The sequence below is a fragment of the Arachis stenosperma genome, chromosome 1 (genome assembly GCF_014773155.1).
Source record: "Arachis stenosperma cultivar V10309 chromosome 1, arast.V10309.gnm1.PFL2, whole genome shotgun sequence".
Lineage (NCBI taxonomy): Eukaryota > Viridiplantae > Streptophyta > Magnoliopsida > Fabales > Fabaceae > Arachis > Arachis stenosperma.
The window spans coordinates 115,722,072-115,739,420 of record NC_080377.1 but is presented as its reverse complement, the minus strand read 5'-3'; the positions used below and the strand labels follow the sequence as shown (position 1 = coordinate 115,739,420).

Sequence of the window (17,349 nt, the reverse complement as noted above, 5' to 3'; positions counted from 1 at the left end):
TTGTTTCCAGAAAGAATGGTTTATACAATATGCTAATGGCATATTCGGAAGAACAATTAAAAGGGGAGTTGCGAAGCATAAAGTAGCTGGGATTTTGATCAAGTGTTGATGATTTATGTTGGCTACTTTTGTGATCCTTAGCTTGTTAGTGGGGATGGTAGGGCCCATGGCAAGTGGGCAGTGGGTTCCATCGTCATAGTCCACTCCCGTTGCTTTCAACTCAAATATCACATTTATTATCACACACCAGAAAAATTCTTTGATTAAATGTATCCACGGACTTAAGAAGAAAAACTTGACATCTCATGTTCATGATAATTATTGGCAACATACTAGCATACAGGAAAAGTACAACGGAACGGAATCCTCTAGCATTATTTCCGATCAAAATTTTCTTTTTATGGTTACAGTGATAATCAAGCTGCCTCAAATTAATAGTACACTATATATGTACGTAGATAAATAGAGTTGTATATTGATTATATTAAAGGGCAAGAATCCCGGTTGAGAATATTTGTTCTTCCCATGACAGTTCTACAGCTTCTGATCTACAAAGCTCTTTGCGTTCCTCCATCATCATCTGTCTTGAACGACACTCTGGGCTACAAAACCCTTTCTCTCCTCTGCACACGCCATATCCACAAACAATTATTAACCAAACTCCATCCGGTATATGTATCACTTGCCAAACATCAAAATAATCGTTACCTGTACATGTATATGTCTTTGCCATCAAGTTTCTTTCTGCATAAATGGCATGAACTCAGAAAATTTGATGTGGGGAATACTGGTTCGCATGAAGGTTCAACAAAATCTGATGATGGGGTTCTAAGAACACCAGCGTCTAATTCTTCGCCTTTGTTGTTGTTGTAGCACCGTACATGTCTTGGAACATCACTATAACCACCATCATAGTACACCTTAGTGAAGGTCTTGTTAGGCACGTGACATGTCACGTACGTGTAATCTTCCAAGCTTCCACCCACGTCAAAATTCTCGTTTGGAGAAACCCTTTGGAACCCATCTGGCTTTCTCATGGAACAAACCGGGATCGGCTTCGATCGGTTCAGATTCGGGACACAAACGGTGCGTTTGGGCAACTCTTCGTTATCAAGAGCCACCACAATTTTGAGACCAACACCACCGAGATCATAGCCCTTTAAGCCCCTTGGCGATGATTGCTGGGCTTTCATATCCAAGGGGCTTCTTGGGCTACCAGTTGTTGCGGTGTCTAGAAGCACCGCGGCCGCACGGCCTCCCCCGGAGACCAATAATTCGGACAACTTTCCGATCATTGGGCTGGGCCTCTTCCCCAACATCAACATGATCGGAAAAGTTGTTGTTTAGTGAGTGAAGGGGAGGTGTTTGTTAATTTGTTTGTGAGAATTTGGGGAGTGGAAATGTGTGCTTGAGGGGTTGTATTTATAAGAGTGATGTTTATGTTTTGTTATGTTAGTGGGATGTGTTAATATCGTTATCATTCATGGAGTGGTTGGACTAAGCACCTAGTTTTGCTTGGAATTATGCTGGGTATGATTGCTACCAAACATTAATATTTTATTCCTCTCTTATTATTTAATTAAGCAGATTATAGTGTAATAATTGTATAGTATATTGGTGTAAAAATCTATTTATTGTTGGATGCACAACTCGCATTAAAGATTTTGAAAAAAATAAATCCTTAATAGTAAAAATTAAAAGATTATGATTTCTTTTTATACATAGTGCCTCTATTGGTATAAATGGTTTTTAAACTTGTAATCTTAATAGAATTCTAACTAGTGTGATAAGATATGATTTAATATATGTGTAAATATTTTTATCAATAAATCTTTATATTTAAGTAAAATATTTAATCAAATTTAACGAAATTGTTATAATAACTTTTTAAATTAAGCACTTTCTCCTTCTCTTTCTCCTTCTTCTTCTCCTCCTTCTCCTCCTCTTTCTTTTTTTTCTTTTTTCGTCACCAATAACACTAACATTTTGCAAACATCTTTATTAGTTTTGATGTTCTCTTATGCTATCATTAAATAATTTCGATTTATTTCTTAATTTATTTCAGTTTATTTGTGTATTAATTGAGATTCACTTGATACTACCGATAAGTATTGACCGAAATTTTTATTTTTTTAAATAATTTCGGTTCAATTCTTAGTTTAATTGTGGTTCAATTGGATCCAGAAATGAATTTGATGTGTTTTTGTTAATGATTAAGACTTTTTGACTATTTGTTTAAATCTGAATTAATTTCGGTTCATTTATGCACTAACTGAGGCTCACTTGATGTTACTGATAAGTATTGACAAAAAAAAATTTTATTTCTTAAATAATTTCGGTTCATTTTTTAGTTTAATTGAGGTTCATTTGGATCCAAAATGAATTTGATAAATTTTTGTTGATGATTGAGATTTTTTTACTGCTTGTTCAAATTTGAACTGATTGAATGGAATAGAGTGGAATCTAATACAATTGAATAAAGTGATAATAAATAATTTTATTTTTCTTTGTTAAAAAATTTGGTCAATTCTTATTAGCAGCATCAAGTGAATTTCAATTAATACAAACATAACAAATTCATTTCTGGATCCAAATAAACCTCAAACAAACTAAGAAATGAATCAAAATTACTTAAGAAATAAAAAATTTGGTCAAAACTAAGAAATGAATCAAAATTACTTAAGCATCAGGTGAACCTCAATTGACACGTAAATGAATCAAAATCAGTTCAATTTAGAACAAACAGTTAAAAAAACTCAATTATCAACAAAAACACATACAATTTATTTATGGATTCAAATGAACCTCAATTGAACCAAGAAATAAACCAAAATTATTTAAGAGATAAAAAATTTGGTCAATACTTATTAGCAGTGAACCTCAATTAATTCACAAATGAACCGAAATAAACTAAAAAATGAATCAAAATTATTTAATGATAGCACAGAAAAAATCAGAAACAATAAAAATGTTAGCAAAATATTGGTGTTGTTGGTGATGACGATAACGAAAAAAGAATCTACGTGCACAAATTTAAAAGGAGAAGGAGGAAGAGAAGGAAAAGAAGAAGAAGAAGACGAAGAAAGATATATTTTACGTTATTGAAATGCGTGTGTGTATACCCTAATGTTATGAATGTGATTTTTATTGAATTTGGAACAACTTAGTTAAATTTGATTGTCAAAAATATTTAAATATGTAACTGGACTATATTTTTATATTAACAACATATCAAAACTAATTTTAATAGAAACATGTATTCAACTAGACAGAAGAAAATCAACTACAAATGATATAGTGTGTGTTTGGATTACAGTTTGTAAACTGAGGTGTGTATAAAATTGATTTTGATCAAAAGTGAGTTAGTATTAACGTGGTTTATGTTTGGTAATTTTTATTCAAAATAGATTATAGTAAACTAAATATTGTTTGGATTACATTATTCAAAATCACTTTTAGGTGAAAAATTAAAGAAAATGACATAAATTTAAATAATTATTTTATGTTATCTTATAATTTTATTTTAAATATTTAAATAAATTTTAATATTTTTTTAGTATTCTAATAGGATTAATAGAATCATAATACAAAGTAAGAAAATATTCCATGTAAAAAAATAACAATAACAATAAAAAAACTCATATAAACAAAAAAAAATAGAAGTTTTATAAAAAATAATAATATGTATAAGAGAGTATTAGAAAAAATATTATAAAAAAACAAACATATGAATAATGAAGAACATAATTGGTACATAGAACATAATTTTTAATCCAACGTGAAAAGCTAAACAGAAAAGTTAGAATTTATAGCTTTTGGTAAACGTGGGTTGAAGTATAAAAATCACTTCTACGTTTAAAGTATAAAAATGTTGCCAAACACAAATATGAAGCATTCAAGAAGCTAAAATGTGCTTCTCTCTTCTCCAACACAAATTCAAACACACCCATAGGGCCATAGTGGTATAGGATCTCAAAGAAAACAAGGTTCAATATATTTAAACTTTAATTTGAATAATTATATATAAGTTATGTTACATGATCAATAATTTTATAGTCTACATCTGATTAAGATTTAACCAAAAGAAAGAAAAAGAAATCAACTAATTAATATATATTTTTTTCTTTTTGAAAGAAAGAAATAAAATTATCAACTAAAAAATATTAATCTGCTAAATTTTTTTATTATATTAATAATTTATCCAGTCTTTGGACTAAATGGCAGAGTTTATTATAAGTAGGAATTAACTTGTTAAAAATGATATTATTTAAAGAATACTTGTTGAAAACACAAATTAATATTTTTTATATTCTTCAGAGTAAAAAACACAAATAAACCATGGGAGGAAAGTTTTTACATGAATAAGCTAAATTGAAGATTGATTCACGAATGAGTCAAAGCATACTTATATGTAATTCGAACCTATTTGGTTCGAACTACATTTGCACATGAATCGAACCTATTTGGTTCGAACTTCAAACACATAATTCGAACCTAATTGGTTTGAATTACACACGAATAGGTGCCATCACATAATTCGAACCTAATTGGTTCGAATTACTCATTATTAAGCTCCACTACTAATTCAAACCAAATTGGTTCGAATTACGAACAATTGGGCTATATAAGGAGTTCGAATCAAGCAAATTCGAATCACTTCTCATTTTCCATACCCCACTAAATCCCAGAGAAAACGATCCAGATTCGATCCGAGAAATAGTAGAACCGAAGACTCAGCTGATGGGGGACGATCCTGCAAGGCTGTACCGGTTGGACGGGGTTGCTCATATAGCCGGGATCATCAACGACGAGGTTAGTACATAGAAAATTTTGTGCACACGGTTTATTTGAGTTAGTGGTTTTGTCTGTGGTTTTAGTGGCAGTTTATGTTAGTGGTTTATCGTGGTGGTATTGCAAATAGTTTATATTAGAGGTTTTGCATGCGGTTTAGTTGGTGGTTTATGTTAAGTGATTTTTTGTAAGTGATTTTATATGCGGTTGTGTTAATGGTTTATGTAAATGGTTTATGTTAGGTAGTATTGTTAGTGGTTTATTGTAGTGGTATTACAAATGGTTTATTTTAGTGGTTTTACATGCGGTTTAGTTGGTGGTTTGGGGTAAGTGGTTTTTTGTAAGTGGTTTTATATACGGTTGTGTTGATGGTTTATGTAAGTGCTTTATCTAAGTGGTTTATTATGTTAGTTTTATTTTTGTTACTAGTATTGTATGTTGTTCTTATAATGCGGTCCATTTAATGTGCAGCCACAGCGATGCATCAGGAGCATGCGGCGGCAACAAGGCATGCCACTCGATGAGCGTTATGTTCCCTACCTGCAGATGGCCGGGTTATACCATCTGGCTAGGTAGAACGATAGATGGTTCCGGTTGGATGAGCCCCTTGTCAGCGCCTTCGTCGAGCGGTGGCGTCCTGAGACACACACCTTCCATATGCCCTTCGGAGAGTGCACGATCACGCTTCAGGATGTGGCGTACCATTTGGGGTTGGCAGTGGACGGGCGTTATGTCAGCGGTTGGCTTACAGATTTTCATATGTATATCGAGGGTGGACGTTCAGCTTGGGTGTGGTTCGAGGAGTTGCTTGGAGTGATTCCTCCTCCGAGCCAGGTTCAGAAGTTCGCAGTAAACTGCACCTGGTTCCAAGAGACTTTCGGAGAGTGCCCTGAGGGAGCCGATGAGGATACTATGCGGCGCTTTGCTCGTGCCTATATCATGATGTTGTTGGGCACTCAGCTGTTTGCCGACAAGTCCGGCAACCGCATTCACATCAGATGGCTTCCCTACGTAGCTAGGCTTGAGGAGATGGGTTCCTACATTTGGGAGTCTGCAGCATTGGCATGGTTGTACCGGTGCATGTGCCGAGTGGCAAACAGACATGGGGTGAAGTTAGCGGGCCCACTTCAGCTACTTCAGTCTTGGATCTTCTGGCGCTTTCCCAGGTTTAGGCCTGCTGGGTATGATACGTGCAGCTGGCCTTTGGCATCTAGGTACGCTACTCAGGCTTTTCTATTTCAAGTTAAAATAGCTAATGATCATGTACGCTTGTACTGTATTACAAATCTGTCATACTTCTGATTAAACATAACACTCATGTGCGCTGCAGGTGATCAGGTTACAGCCATTCCTACAGCGAGAAGGGTCCTAGAGTACAGAGCACGAGACTGAAGATAGACATGTTACAGCCCAGGGATGTGAGTGTTGTTCCGGTTACTTTTATTTGAATAACTAGACATTAGATGTTTCTGTATAATAATAGTTGGCGTGACAACATAGCTATTTTTTGTGCAGTTTATCTGGATGCCGTATAGCTCACCCGAGGTACTTTAGGTTGTGCATCCGGAGGCATTGGAGCCTCGACACATGGCGGTATGGCGGTCTGTCACGTCGCTGATATACTTTGTCGTTGTAGAGTGGTATCAGGTAGATAGGGTTCTACCGCAGTTCGGTGGTGTGCAGCCCCTCCCGCGTCTCGCCCTTAACATCGACTTTCTGATGTTGAAGGACGGGAGAGGCGGTGATCGTTGGTTCCCCTCCGCTTTACAGCATTGGCATATTCTTTGGGAGACTCGTGCGGACCACGTCCTCCGGTTCGATGTTGTTGCCGACCCTGGTCCTTTGCACGCCTACCTAGACTGGTGGATTCAGTATGGAAAGAGGTTCTTATCACCCGAGTTTTATCTAGGGGATCCGAGGGGCATTCCTATTCCTGTCGAGGCGTCACAGAGGGGTCCTGGGCGAGTTCTTGACATGGATCGAGTTGACGACGTCCCTGATAGGCATCGGGTTGAGAGGAGAGCTCGTGTCGGGACACGACAGAGCCAGCGTGAGTGGAGGTGGCTAGAGCAGGCTATGGGGGAGGCTGATGAGGCAGGTAGGGGTGGTGGTCGAGGACGAGGGCACCCGTTGCGGGCCACGACGATGGTGATCTTCATGACGTGGACGGTGGGGGTAGGGGTGCAGTCGGGGTTGTTAGTCCCCATCATGGCGGCCTTGGTGGAGAGGGGTACACCACCAGAGATCCCACTGCCCATGGTGAGGCTGGACTTGGGGAGGGGCCGCTCGGAGATTACTTTGTTGGAGTTCCCTCTGACGACCACACACTTCAGGAGAGTACGCCATGGGTGAGTCCGGGCAGCACGTTTTCAGACTTCCTTGCCGGTGTTGGGTATGATAGGGATTTTGGTGGATCTCCTTACTTAGATGAGATCAGTGCCATCATGCATGATGATGACACTGCCCGTGGGCGGACTTAGACGACGAGGACACAGGCACCGTTACATGTCGATCTGAATGAGCCTCCCCCCGTGCCTCCTCCTGAGTATTTCGCTTTGGGTGGTACCCCAGCTTCGGCACATACTGCTGTGTCACATTCAGTAAGTTATGTAGGCGTACAACTCAACCTAGGAGCGGAAGCCAGTCCTTATACCGAAACAAGGTCCCAGATCAATTTGCTGAAGCCGAAGGCCAATGAGGAAAGGTCATTGATCTTTTCATCCAACTCGAAATATCGTAGGAAATCAAGATAGCAGGATATGAGGAAGAGGCAGTAGCTGAGATTCTAGCAGCAGAGATAGATAGTGCACGGCTCGGGCCATCCTCATCCCGACCGATACATGTCCAGCCTAGGACGCCTGCACAGCCAGTCTCGCAGGACGAGGACGAGGACGACGAGATCGAGGATGAGGAGCCGCTTATCCGGAGAGGTCGGAGGACACGGGTTCCACGTCGTTGCTTCACGGGGTCGCACCTGTTTAGATGATTTCTGTGCCGAGTTGTATGTTACCTATCTTGGTCTATGTATTTTGTTATCAGTGTTACTTCGTATCCACCTTTAGATGTATGTGTGTGTTACTATGAAACATCTGTACTTTGCGTTTTGATGTTATTTAATTTCCGCATCATGTCTTAATTAATTTAATTCGTAGACAAATTTATTCCCATGTGTGTTCAACAGACATTTCGTTTAAAACTCCTTAAACGAAATATATTCATCAATTACGATCCCATGCACGTAACATACTCATATCTATTCCTTAGTAATTCGAATCATGTTGATTCGATTTACAACTATGCGTAATTCGAACCAATTAGATTCGAATTATGTGATGACACCTATTCGTGTGTAATTCGAACCAATTAGGTTCAAATTATGTGTTTGAAGTTCGAACCAAATAGGTTCGATTTATCTGCAAATGTAGTTCAAACCAAATAGATTCGAATTACATATAAGCATGCTTTGGCTCATTCGTGAATCAATCTTCAATTTGACTTATTCATGTAAAAACTTTCCTCCTATGGTTTATTTGTGTTTTTTACCCTATTCTTAATATATTAAAAGTACATTAGAATAAAAAAAACCTTAGTATCCGAGATTAAACTGTCTTTATTTGTGGTAGAAGAAAGATTCGAAAGTATTTGCATAGTTGGATGAAGGATGTATTTGGACACCCATTATTGAAAGGAACAACATAGCTGACCCCACCCTATTTCACTTTCAGAAAGTGATTTCTTGCTCACTATCAAATTACATTTATATCCTTCGGTTTATGTTGGAGTCTACAAAAATCGAATCTTATTGTAAAACAACTAAATAAATAAGGAATATGTAAATATAAAATAAAATATATAAATAGAAGGTTCTAATATAATTAACTCAATAATGATTTATATATATACATTAATATTATATGTTATAATATGTATATATATGTAAAGATAGAAAAAAATATTAAAAGTAAAGAGAAAAAATTGCATTTGTTTTGTTACTATAGAGAAAGAAAAGAAAATATTAACTTTTATTGCTATATTTATATTTTCATTAGTTCATGTCTATTTATAGGCATACAGAAGAAGTGTTAATTAATTTCATTTAACATTGAAAAAGTAAATTTTCATCTGTAAAAAAAAGTGAATCATTGCCCATTAAATAGACATCCACGTCATCATGCATATCGTAACAAATCTGATCCAATTTGGTCAAAATTATACTTATTTTCCATTCAAAATTACAATTCAATATTTTTTTAAAATAATAAAAATAAAATAAGAATTTATCGGATGAAATATGTAGTTGTCTAAAGAATTAGATATTATCCACAAAAGTGGGATCTGATAGCAGTTGAGATTATATCCATTTTGGGCCTTCTAAGCAAATAATGGATCTGAATTATTGTGATGCAAGTCTTTTGCAGAACAAATCCAATAATCAAAACAAGGCTTCCAGCACACGCATGCCATAACTCTCAATTCAAAACAAAATCACATGAAACTATATCTATTCATTCATGCATGCACACATAACCAATTAAAACAACTATTGTTTACCAATTCAAAGAAACCAATTAGAGGTGAATTCTCAATGAAAGAGGTACATTACAGCAAGAAATTAAGGGTTACAAATTTATAATTATATGTGTACATACTACATACTAACAAGTTAATACGATAATCGTGTAAGACCCAGAATAGGCCAGGTTTATGCAATGCAATGTGACAACCTACCTGCCTAAATTGACATATATATGTACCTTTAATTTCCTTAATTTATCTCCATGCAGCCACATCACCACTATAATCCAATTCCTTCTATCTTTCGACACGCCTCACGCCTGTATGTGTAGGTATTATCATATTAAGAAAATTACAAATATAATAATATTATTTCACATGTATGTGATCGAGCTGGATGCATGCATGCTACATATTTATGCATGGAATACTTATCACTTTTCTTCCTCCTTCCTTTTTCGGTTATAATAACGTATGCAATATATTAACTTCACATTTTCCACCCCACTACTTTTAAAATAGACACCTTCCTTCTTTACAATAATTAAATAACATATATTTTAGTTTATTTAATTAAAATACTCTTTAATAATAATAATTAATTATTATTATTAAATATATTTGTAATAATACTATAAAATTTATATTTACTATTAATATAATAAATTTAATTTATTTTAATATTTTAATTTATTATAAATTATTTAATTTAAAATTTTTATATATTTTATAATTAATGATAAAATCTTAAAAATAAATAAAACTTATTACTTTAACAATAATTTATTATTATTATTATTATTATTATTATTATTATTATTATTATTATTATTATTATTATTATTATTATTATTATTATTATTATTATTATTATATGATGTAAAATATTTTAACCTTTTACAAAAGTATTTAATCTAAATTTTTTAATATATTTCAGGATCAATAAAAAATTAAAAATAAATAAAATATATTATAATAATAAATGCATTTTATATTATTATTTTTACTACTATAATAATATTATAAAATATATATTACTATGAATATAATAAATTTTAATTATTTTAATATTTTTTCATTAATCAATATAAAAACTATTACAATAATAATAAGTATATATTTTATATTATTATTTCTTTGTTTGAAATAATAAAATAATTATTACTAATTTATATATAAACAATAGTTATTAAAGAGTATTTTAATTAAATAGATTAAAATATGCTGAGTTAAGAAATTAACTAAATTAATTAGTGATGACAAACATTATTTTTGGGCAAAATAAATAATTAGTGTTGATTGATTATATTTATTTTTTACTAATTGTTTATTGGTGCAGGCCAAAATTTCAATAGCCCAAATGGAATAAAAAGCAATTAGCAAGGATGATTGGGCTGAAAGCAAAAATCAGAAGTCCAAGAAAAAGCAAAAGATAGAAGCCAAAGAAATCAGATGGGCCAAACGGGTTACATGAACCAAACCGATCCAAGCCCGTATTCATCCCACAAAGCTTCTCTTGCAAGATTGAATTTTTCACTCCTCCAAAATGTGCAACGTATCTCTTCTCTCTGACCAAGTCAAATCAGCTTCAGAAAAGTAAGAAAGAGAACGAGAGTGAAAGAGCTTCTTCACCAAGCAAATCACCAAAGAAGCAAGAAAGAGAAACTAAGCTTGAAAGGCAGAAGTCATCTCAACAAATCCAAACCAAATCAAGCTTAGGTTATAGGTAAATCTTTTCCTCATACATGCAACTCGGTCTCATCTCTTCTTCCCAACTCTCTGCTCTATCCGAAAATGGCATTCAAGGGAAAGTTGTTCTCTGCCCTATTCTGTTTCACATCTACGGTCACAAGTGATACTTGGGGATAAAGTAGTTTTTCAATGGCTAAGATCAAGTTGACCATGAGAAGATTTCTATGGTTACTGCTTTGTGGCTTTTGGTCAAGATGAGAAAGTCAAAGGGAAAGTTTCTACTCTGGGGATTAAGGTGAAAAGGTGAAGTTGTGGGTTGGTGAAGCTCAAGGCTCAAGGTGTTGACCTTGGAAGAAGAACCCAACAACATGCAAGGAGATAAAAGAAAATTTTCTGTTCATTCAAAGGCAAGGAGAGAAAACCAGAGTTTGTGAGTTGTGTTCTGAAAAGTTTCTCTACTTGGATAATGCTCTCTTTCAAAAAAAAAAAAGCATTCGGCCAACACTGAAGAACTGTATCTGAGGTTTGCAAATATGGTTTTGCACATAGCAAAGTGGCTGCTGATGAAGTCAATCTCCTTCATGTTTTTCTAATTGAAATGTACTTTTCCAAGTTTATCTTTCTGTAATTTCTTGTGAGAAAAGGCATTGTGAGAAAGCTCAAATAAAAGTCATGAGTGAAAAAAGGCTGAGTGATACACTTGAGAGAAAAGCCTAGAGTTATTTTGTGATTTCTTTAGGTTGGCTAAGTATCTTGTATCTTGTACCTGTTTGGTATCCCTTTCTTAGTTGGGTTAGCACTAAGAGTGAATAGTTAGGAGTTAGCATAGCCAATGTCAAGTTAGGATAGAACTTGAGTGTGAAATTGGTGTATGTAATTCTGTTAATTATAGTGAAATTCTTCCATAATTGTGGAGGAGACTGGATGTAGGTTGCATAGCACAAGGCAACCGAACCAGGATACATGCTAGTGTTCGCTTTTCTCTTCTCTGCTGAGTTATGTTTTCTGATATTCATGAGATAAAATAAATTGTCTCATAAATTTTCGCTGTTGCGTTCAAACAAAATCAGAATTGTAATTTTGTTTAAAAAAGGTCATAACAGCAAATTTAAAAGGAAGGCATAGATTCAACCCCCTTTTCTAAGCCTACCACAACCTTCAATTGGTATCAGGAGCTAAGGTCTCAAGAATCAAGCTTAACCGCTTGGAGCAAAGATCCAATGGCGAACAACTTGGGTACAACCACAATTGCTTACACCCTCACTGAAGGCCAGTCAAACAACCGGCCACCTTTCTTCAACGGGAAGAACTATTCCTACTAGAAAGAAAGGATAAGGATCTTCATCCAATCCATTGACTACAACATATGGAAGATCGTTGTGAGTGGTCCCAAGATCCCAACAAAAACAAGTGCTGATGGAGTGGTGACTCCAAAAGAAGAAGCTGAATGGAATGAAGATGACAAGAAGAAGATAGAGCTGAACGCTAAAGCAATCAACCTTCTTCACTGTGCTATCAGCTTTGAAGAGTACCGGAAGGTGTCTAGATGCAAGACAGCTAAAGAAATCTGGGAAAAACTCCAGGTTACACACGAAGGCACTAAACAAGTCAAAGAAACGAGGATTGATATGCTGCGAAAAGAGTACGAGATGTTTAGCATGAAGGATAGAAAAAGCATTGATGAAGCATTTGAGAGATTCTCAATCATAATCAACAACCTTGATGCTATGGGTACAAACTATGCAGAACAAACCTTGGTGAGAAAACTCCTGAGAAGCCTCACAAAAGAGTGGGAAAACACTGTCACTGTCCTAACCGAGAGTAACAACATAAGTTCCATAACCTATGATGAGCTGAGAGGAAAACTCCTTGCCTATGAAGCCATACACACAAACACAGACTCAAAGAAAAAGGGAATAGCCCTCAAGTCACAAATAGAACCAAAAGAGAGTGAGTCTAGTGATGGTATTTCAGATGATGAGCTTTTGTTTTTTGCTAGGAGATTTAGAAGGATGATGAAGAGCAAGGGCAAATACAATGGTTCAAGTTCAAAGGAGCACAAGATAGACTTGAGCAAGGTGACGTGTCATCATTGCAAGGAGGCTGGACACTTCAAGTCAAACTGTCCAAAGCTCAAAAAGGAGGACAAAGGAAAGAAGGAAAGGAATAGAGTACTCATGGCAACTTGGGAGGATCTTAAGAATGACTCAAATGAAGAAGAAGAATTTGAAGGAGATGACAAAGACTGCTTCATGGCTGGAAACAACAATCTTAATGAGGTAAACTATTATGATTTGACCATTGAGGACTTGCATGCTATTATTGATGATCTCACTTTAAACACATCAAAACTGCTTGATAAATACAATGAATGCAGATCTGAAAGAGATGTGTTAAGAGCTGAAAATGAATTTTTAAAAGAAAAAGTGAAGGAAACTGAATGTGCTTTGGACATCATTGAAGAAAACAGATTTCTAAAATCTGAACTTGAAAAATTAAAAGGAAAGCACATTGTGAATCCTTCACATGAGTTAATTGCTGAAAATGAAAGATTAAATGATATGATTAAAAGACTGAATTGTGCCTTAGCAAAATTTGCTCAAGGTTCTAGTAACTTGGACAAATTACTTGCAAGTCAAAGACCACTGTTTGAAAAATCTGGTTTAGGCTACATAGCAAAGGAAGATGCAGTTTCTAATATTTCCTCTATAAAATTTGTGGCTTCTTCATCAAATACCAAAACCATACCAAACAAATCTGGTATTGAAAATACTCCAACACTTGAAGAAAAATTTGATGAAGTATACACAAGTGAAACTAAGCCTTCACCAAGAACTGAACCGAGTTCAAACCGGCTAGGTTTGGATTACATTTCGAAAAATGAGGCTGTTTTCAAGAAACCACCATTTTACAACAAAACCTCATATTCGAAAGGTAAAAATGTTCAAAAAAATTCTGGTGAAAATGCTTTTGTAAAAAGGAATAACTTTAATAAAAAGCAGTTTGTCAAAAGAAATGCATCTCCTCCAAAAAACCAGAAAATTTCAACACTTTAATCATTTCAAGCAATATAACTCACCTCAAGTTCAGCGACACACATCAGAAAATCATTGTGTCAATTGCAAGAAATTTGGTCACTCATATGTACAATATTTCATTGAAAAAAGAGTTGTTGGAAACAAAGTTTACAATATTGTTTGTGATTTCAATGCACTTGGGCAACCAAGATGGATTAACTTCAAAGGATCCAAATCAATTTAGATACCTAAGGCTACTTGAAACTCATCATGCATATTTGCCTAGCATCCAAGAACAAAAAGGACATGTGGTACATGGATAGTGGATGTTCAAGGCACATGACTGGAAGGTCAACCTACTTCATCAAACTAAATAAGTATGATGGAGGTTTTGTGACATTCGGAGATGATGGTAAAGGTAAAATCATTGCTGTTGGAAAAGTAGGTAATGAGCAATCTACTTTCATTGATGATGTACTTTTGGTATGTGGTTTAAAGCACAATCTTTTGAGTATAAGTCAGCTGTGTGATTTAGGATATTTAGTTGTTTTCAAAAGGCTTGAATGCTGTGTTGTTAATGAAAAGACAAATGAAGTGATGTTCATTGCCAAGCGTTTCAATAATATGTATAGACTTACTCTTGATGAACTAAAGGATCAAAATGTAGCTTGTCTTCACTCTAAAGAATGTGAAAAGTGGTTATGACACAAGAGATTGGGTCATGCAAGTATGTTTCAAATAAACAAGCTTGTAAAGAAAGAATTAGTAAGAGGTCTCCCTTTGATAAAGTTTGACAAAGACATCACTTGTGATGCTTGCCAAATGGGAAAACAAACAAAAACTTCTTTTAAATCAAAGGAAGACATCTCTACTAAAAGACCACTTGAGTTACTACACATTGATTTATTTGGTCCAACAAGAACTCAAAGCCTAGGTGGTAAACATTATGGTTTAGTAATTGTGGATGACTATACTAGGTTTGGTTGGGTTTTATTTCTTGCACACAAAAATGAAGCCTTTTCGGCCTTTGAACCTTTTTGCAAGAAAATTCAAAATGAAAAGGATTTGAAAATCTCTTCTATAAGAAGTGATCATAGAACTGAATTTGAAAATAATTTGTTTGAATCCTTTTGTGAGGAATTTGGAATATCTCACAACTTCTCTTGTCCAAGAACACCACAACAAAATGGTGTTGTGGAAAGAAGAAATAGAAGCATACAAGAGATGACAAGAACTATGCTTTGTGAGAGTAATATTCCAAAATTCCTTTGGGCTGAAGCGGTTAACACAGCTTGCCACATTTTAAATAGAACAATCATAAAGAAATTTTTGAAGAAAATCCCTTATGAACTTTGGAAAGGCTACCCACCAAACTTAGATTACTTGCACATCTTTGGATGCAAATGTTTTGTTTTAAATAACAAAGAAAACTTGGAAAAATTTGATCCAAATGCTTATGAGTGTTTGTTTGTAGGATATTCCACAACTAGTAAAGCATATAGGGTTTATCATCAAGATGCTAGAATTATTGAAGAGTCCATACGTATTATATTTTGTGATACTAACTTGGTACAAAGCATTTTGGAAGATTGTGATGCAGGAAATCAAGCTCAAAAGGAGGATGAAGCTGCTCAAAATCATGGAAAAGAAAATTTTGGACAAGCTGAACCAGAAACAGCAAATGCTGAAAATTCAAGAGACAATTCCATTTTGTCTCATGAATCTGAAGGAAATCCTGCAGCCAACAGCGCCCAAAATCCCTTGGTGACTGAATCTGCCTCCAAGTCCACCAGACCTCGTGAGTGGAGATTCTTGAAGAATTATCCTGAGAAATTTGTCATTGGGGACGTCTCTCATGGAGTGCAAACAAGGTCTTCCACTAGAAAGGCAAATGAAGGAACAAACATTGCCCTTCTTTCTCAAATAGAGCCTCAAAACGTCAAGGAAGCACTTAGTGACCCTTCTTGGGTTAAAGCTATGGAGGATGAGCTTCTTGAGTTTAAAAAGAACCAAGTATGGACCTTGGTTCCAAGGCCAAGTGGAAAGAAAGTGACCGGTACCAAGTAGATATTTCGGAACAAGTTGGGAGAAGATGGTAGCGTTGCAAGAAACAAGGCAAGACTAGTGGCACAAGGATATGACCAAGAAGAAGAAATAGACTTTGATGAATCCTTTGCCCCTGTTGCCCGAATGGAAGCCATAAGACTTCTCTTAGCCTATGCTGCATATTGTGGTTTTAAATTATACCAAATGGATGTGAAATGTGCATTCTTGAATGGAGTGATAGATAGAGAAGTGTATGTGGAGCAGCCTCCTGGTTTTGAAAATAAAGAGCATTTTGATCATGTTTTTAAACTATCTAAAGCTCTCTATGGTTTAAGACAAGCTCCTAGAGTTTAGTATGAGAGACTTAGCTCTTTTCTTTTGAAAAATGATTTTCAAAGAGGCACCACTGACACAACTCTATTCATCAAGAACTCTAATGATTCTTTTATTCTAGTCCAAATATATGTTGATGACATTATTTTTGGATCAGCCAATGAATCCCTTTGTTCTGAATTTGGAAAACTCATGACAAGCGAATTTGACATGAGTATGATAGGTGAACTTAATTTTTTCCTTGGGCTGCAAATTAAACAAACTGAAAATGGTATTTTCATTCATCAAGAAAAGTATGCCAAGGAATTAGTTAAGAAATTTGGTATGAAAAATGCCAAACCCATGGGAACTCCCATGCATCCTAGTTCTAAATTAGATAAGGGAGAAACTGAGAAAGATGTTGATGAAACTAGGTATAGAGGGATGATTGGTTCTCTTATGTACCTAACTTCCTCTAGACCCGATATTGTGCAAAGTGTTAGATTGTGTTCTAGGTTCCAATCCAAACCTAAAGAGTCACATCTTTCTGCAGTTAAAAGGATCATTAGATATGTTCATGGCACATCTAATTTTGGTCTTTGGTATCCTAAGATTGATGATTTTTCTGCAGTTGGTTATTGTGATGTAGATTTTGCTGGTGATAGAGTTGATAGAAGGAGCACTTCTGGTTTATGTTGCTTCCTTGGAAAGTCCTTAAATATTTGGTCAAGTAAGAAGCAACCAACAGTGGCCTTATCCACTGCAGAGGCTGAGTATATAGCTGCTTCTTCTTGTTGTTCTCAGCTTTTATGGTTAAAAACACAGCTTGCTGATTACAAATTAAAGGCTGAAAATATTCCCTTGATGTGTGATAATATGAGTGCCATTAATATTTCTAAAAATCCAGTTTTGCACTCAAGGACGAAGCATATTGAAGTGAAATTTCACTCAATAAGAGAACATGTCCAAAAAGGGG

At 35.2% G+C, this 17,349-nt stretch overlaps 1 protein-coding gene across 1 annotated transcript; it reads right to left on the bottom strand.

The window, feature by feature from the left end:
• Window positions 1-281: 281 nt before the first annotated feature.
• LOC130937160 (FCS-Like Zinc finger 14) lies at window positions 282-1,420 on the bottom strand. The gene is made up of 2 exons (XM_057867064.1): window positions 709-1,420; window positions 282-623 (listed from the first exon to the last, which is right to left on the bottom strand). The coding sequence occupies exons 1-2, from the start codon at window positions 1,323-1,325 to the stop codon at window positions 485-487; spliced, it is 756 nt and encodes a 251-aa protein (XP_057723047.1). The 5' UTR covers window positions 1,326-1,420; the 3' UTR covers window positions 282-484.
• Between the last annotated feature and the right edge of the window lie 15,929 nt (window positions 1,421-17,349).

Coding starts and splice junctions, on each gene's coding strand:
- LOC130937160 (XM_057867064.1), bottom strand. CDS start 1,325: ATGTTGATGTTGGGGAAGAGGCCCAGCCCAATGATCGGAAAGTTGTCC. Junction 624..708: donor AAAGACATATACATGTACAG/GTAACGATTATT, acceptor TGGCGTGTGCAG/AGGAGAGAAAGGGTTTTGTA.